A 5,040-nucleotide genomic window follows, 5' to 3' on the forward strand; every position below is an offset into this window, starting at 1 on the left:
CGCTAACGGTTAGTTCCCGATCCGGATACTAGGGTTCTCGTGCGAACCTGACCTATGTTTTAACATAATGTTTTGCGATTTTTTACGAACATTATACAATACTGTATATTCTAAAACATAAGTTGGCCTGTAAAGTACTGTTGTTAAAATCCACTAGGGACCTACTTTTTTCTATTGTTTGCTGAAGTATTTATATTCATCAGAATAATCAAACAATAGATACATACAAATGAGCATCTAGTATTTTTATTTTCAATACAATGCGTCAAAGGTGTACAACATAATAACAACAAAACATGCACATCAAAATTTAATAAAGTAATAAAAAATATTTCTATGGATACATAATAGGTGTCAATAGAAATAAAATAACCATCCCATGTAATACTATTCCTGGTTAAGTGGCTGAGTGGTAAGACAGGGGCACCGCTAACTACAGCCATAACATTGGCGCTGGTACCAGCCGCTCCACGCACAGGTTTCGGTTGGTAGAACCAATTCTTCTTGGATAAGGACTTAAAATGGAGGTCCAGTGTATCACATCTGTGCACTTTGAAGAACCCATTGCATCTTTCTTTTGGAGTAGGGATTACCCCGATGCTATGGTATATTTCAGCCCCTGTCGTTGTGGAATGATGTGAACATGTAGCTACTATAAGCGCATCTATACGGCCGATAGGTAGTCACGGACCACGCCCATACGCAATTCAGCACAATGACGCTGCGAATTACGGGTTATTCTCTTACGTTTACCATTATCACATCATTTCTTAAGTCTTAAATTATGATATACAATTATTGTTTTTTTAACAATAACTTAAAATATTGATGACAGACAGACACATCTATCTTCATCTTTCTACAGGTAAGTTAGATTATAATAATTGTGCCATATTTGAAAAAAAAAAAAAGCTATCAAAATTATTAACGCCTATGACATTACATTCAACTAATTAAAAGTGATAATAAGCTAAAACGATATGGGATTATTTTATTAAAGATTAGATAAATCTGTTTTTGGATAATTATACTATAAATACACATTTAAAAAATGTCATATCTGTGACGAAGTAATAAATATTGATGTAGAGGAACATAAAAAATATTGAAATGAAATTACTCAAGGTGCTTATAACCATATTGCACATGTCAAGGACAGATTCTCTGCATAAAAGTAATTGTGAATTGAAGTTTCTAAGAAAAAGGTGGGCCTCGGCATAGTGGAAACACATATATATACACACGCACACACACACACACATACCTGATCTGTTGAGTAACTGCTTTGAACATTGGACACCAAAACTTTTAAAATTCTCCACCTCTTGAATTCAGTACTGTTTAGTTACACAAACTAAATATATCTCTAAAAACAAGTCTTCTCTTAAATTTCATTCATTTTGGAATGTCATAATTTCAATTCTATAAATTCAGAAGTTCCAAATCATTGCGTTTCATCAGCAAAGTTTCTTGTTTCTTCGCCACAATACCCGCCAATAATCATGAATACTGCGCGAGACCATCACCTGTGGGAATGGAAAAAAGTAGTTAAAAAAATGGAGAAAATCAAGAAAATTCAAAAAATCTGTTAATAAGACCAGACAATCACCCTCTAAATTCAATTACATGCTCAACCAATTATTTAGAAACCAGCAGTTAGGCTGAGTTTGCGAGAACTGACGATAGCCACCTTGCGTGTGCCCAACCATGGAGATTTTTACATAACCTTGATATACAGTTCAATTCTCTCACTAATCTACTCAGTGGTGGCGCCAGTGGGGTAACCAAGGGGTACAGGATTCCTCCTTAGATCAGAACCCCACTGTGGAAGAAACCAATTATTTCGTTGGAGAACGCTGCTTTAAAAAAAGCATATTTACAGTCTGAGAGTGCCATTTCCAGCCATCCAGAGGTGCTTAAGTACTCTAAAAAATTTCCTCCAAACACGGTTGGGCTGAGGTGAATTTAGACCACTGTTGGGGAACATACTGTAGACCTCTAATTGGAAACCTTGCACCACTGTCTTGGAATTTTTTGGCACTGCCATTGGCCCATCTTGTGTTTCTAGTTATTAAATATTACAGACCTTATTATAATTTAACATTTTTAACGTCTTTTTGTCAATGGATATTTATGAAAATTTGATGTAAGAACTTTTTCCTCTTGATCAAATTTAATGTGGTTTGTTTGCATTGCACAAAGTTTCTATGTAAGCTTTGTAATTTTTTCATTTTTATTGGATATAATTAATGTTATCTTTTATCTTGTTTAAGCTCAAGGTATGAAATGCATGTTTTAATTGCGGACCACGGTTTAGCTATCGAAACTTTTGTGATAAATTTAAATTTGTGATAAACAAATATACTCACAATTCACAGCAACCTTTGACACCAACGAAGACATTGCATTCCCAACACGGGTGGCAGCTGATAACATTTCGTTCATGTCACCACGGGAACCTAAAAAGCATTTACAAAATATTAAATTTTTATCTCATTGTTTGCTATAGTATAACTGTATCCTGAGAGAGAATATCAGATTGATATTAGACAAGTTAGACAAATATGTAAATTATTATAATGCTCTTTTATTGTCTATTTAAAATAATACAGAAATACAAATGCTTAATATGAGAAAATATAAAAACTTAACCATGAACACTCAATAACTTATTGGACTGTGAACAATGAACAAACAACACATAAAAGCAACTTTCAGTATTATGGAACGAATAAGGTACAAAGCAGTAATAATAATGACTGTATTTATAAGAAAAAATTGTTCTCTCCTCTCATCAGAAGGGAGATGGGAAAATAAGTTGTTCTCTTATATTGACTGTGCCAACCTAAATATTTAAGTTAATAAATATATAAATACACAAATGGAAAAATAATTTATCAAAAAATTAGTAAAAAATTTAAACAAATAAATAAACTACCAGCCATCGATTTAACTGAAACCAATTATTGAAATAATATTTTTCAACATGTAGAATACAGTAAAACCTGAAATTGAAGCCCTGTGCTTCTTTTATTTTTTTTTTTCCAACTGTGAATGGGCTTCTTTTTCGAGATGGGCTTCTTTTGAAGCAACTTTTGCAGAGTAAAGATGGGGGCTTCTTTCAAAATGAATGCTGTAAATTTTGGGAATTACTACTATAAAACAATAAATAGGGCCTCTGTAACATCAATCTGTATCATGGAGTGTATTAACTGGCATTAAATCACCTAAACTACTGTGTAAACCAAGCATGTTTTTAATTTATTTTGTTTCTTTGAAATTTATCTAGAGTGTATGCACTGTACTATCTCGAAAAAAAGCCCATGCTATCTTAAAAAGAAGCCCATGGGCTTATTTTTGAGATGGGCTTCTTTTCGAGGCTACTTTTGCAAACTAAAGAGGGGCCTCAATTCGAGATGGGCTTCTTCTCAAAATTAAGCCCATTGGGCTTCTATTCAAGGTCTTATGGTATCACTTTCACAAATATGGTACAGTACAATACATTCTTATAGCAAATACATACAACCACCACCTGCTACTACACTGAACTTATGCACACATAAATTGTACAGACAGATAAATGGTAAAAATATCAGCCAACCAAAAATATGGAGTGCATAAAAATATGTGAGTAAATAGTGAGTAAATACAAACCTAGGTCCAGGTGAAATCCAGACATGTCAGAGGTCAAATGTAAAGGAGCATGCTGGGAGTTTTCTAGAGGGAAAAAAGTACAAGAATAATAGATGTAGTTGGTGAAGAAGTAATGAAACAGAAGACAGAATTATGAAGTTATTTTATCACATGCATCATACAATTGATATATTCTCTAAGTAGCTCTTAAAATGTGCAGGAAATTAGATATTTATGTAAAATGTAGATTGTTACTACCAAATTGCAAATAATTCCTGCGAACCAAAAATGTGCTCACTACATTGGGACAATAGTTTTTTTTTTTAAGTAAGGATAAGTGATATTATAACAATCTTCATTCACAATCTATTGTCCTATTAACAGAACAAAAAAATTGTGGGGTTTTTTGGGGGATTTTTTTTGAGGGGGGAGTGGGGAACAATAGTTTGTGAATGAGGAGTAACGTTGTATCAGTCCAAATACACAAAATATTGTCCAAAGCAGAATTAAAATGTTGCGGTCATTCCTTTAGAACAAAAGTAGTAAATGGAATGTAACACTAATTCATGATAATACAAAAGATAGCAAAATTATTCTTATTTCTTTGGCACAACAATTCTAAATAGACTTGTGACAATCCCCATTCACAAAATATTGGAATGAATTTTGACTGTGAATCTCGGTACCAGTCAGTACCAGTAATCACCTTTGATCACGAGCCGACTACCGATCAACGCTCATTAAAATTTCCAAGAAAATACAAAAGTTTACGAATGCAGAATGTTACGACGTTACGAAAATTACTGGACACTCAGCAGATCCTTTTTAGTTTTATGTTATGTTAGGTACCTGCCTCCACATTTTTTGTTTGTTTTTGTTTTTGTTTTTTTTTTATTTCACTAAATTTGATAATTTTAGGCCTAGGTGAGCTACTGACTTCCATGTGTTACTATTAGATAGTATTATTACTAAATGAAAATTTGTTTTGACTTTTCATTTCGAGTCTTTTTCCATGAGTTTCCGTTTTATAGCTAGCTAGGCCTAGTATGCTGATTTATCATTGGCCCGCCTGTGGAGCGACAATTTTTCTCGTACGTCGTCGACTCAGGCCCTTGCTAGAACTAGGCCTAGTTTACCATACATAACGAACTAGTAGCAGTCTGGTTTAATTATAAACTAATTTAGGCCAAGATGTGATTTATACAGAATCTCAGAATATTCAGCACTTCAAGGACGGCATTCCACGGAGAGGAGATCCTATTCATGAGATAGGACTAGGCCTAGGTTAGGTAGCTAGTGCTAGTTCTACGAGGGAGTTATTGGTTCTACTACGGTCATTTCAGCAGCCATGTTTATACATATAAATTAAAAAAAACATGTTGTAGCTAGGTAAGTAGTAGGACTATT

At 33.7% G+C, this 5,040-nt stretch overlaps 1 protein-coding gene across 3 annotated transcripts in view; it reads right to left on the reverse strand.

Moving 5' to 3' along the window:
- Positions 1-599: 599 nt before the first annotated feature.
- The window catches only part of LOC117100183 (dystrophin-like), a 17,185-nt gene continuing 12,744 nt past the window's right edge, over positions 600-5,040 (reverse strand). For 2 of the 3 annotated variants that reach the window (XM_033239772.1, XM_033239773.1), the window contains exons 15-17: positions 3,655-3,717; positions 2,370-2,459; positions 600-1,526 (exon numbers count right to left, since the gene is read on the reverse strand). In XM_033239772.1, coding sequence (XP_033095663.1) covers positions 1,501-1,526; positions 2,370-2,459; positions 3,655-3,717 — 179 coding nt within the window. In that variant the 3' untranslated portion in view covers positions 600-1,500. The remainder of the gene's footprint in view (positions 1,527-2,369; positions 2,460-3,654; positions 3,718-5,040) is intronic. The other variant, XM_033239774.1, reaches the window with a different exon arrangement.

Source organism: Anneissia japonica, unplaced genomic scaffold (genome assembly GCF_011630105.1).
Source record: "Anneissia japonica isolate Jap-2015-1 unplaced genomic scaffold, ASM1163010v1 scaffold324_len738069_cov173, whole genome shotgun sequence".
NCBI classification, from domain to species: domain Eukaryota; kingdom Metazoa; phylum Echinodermata; class Crinoidea; order Comatulida; family Comatulidae; genus Anneissia; species Anneissia japonica.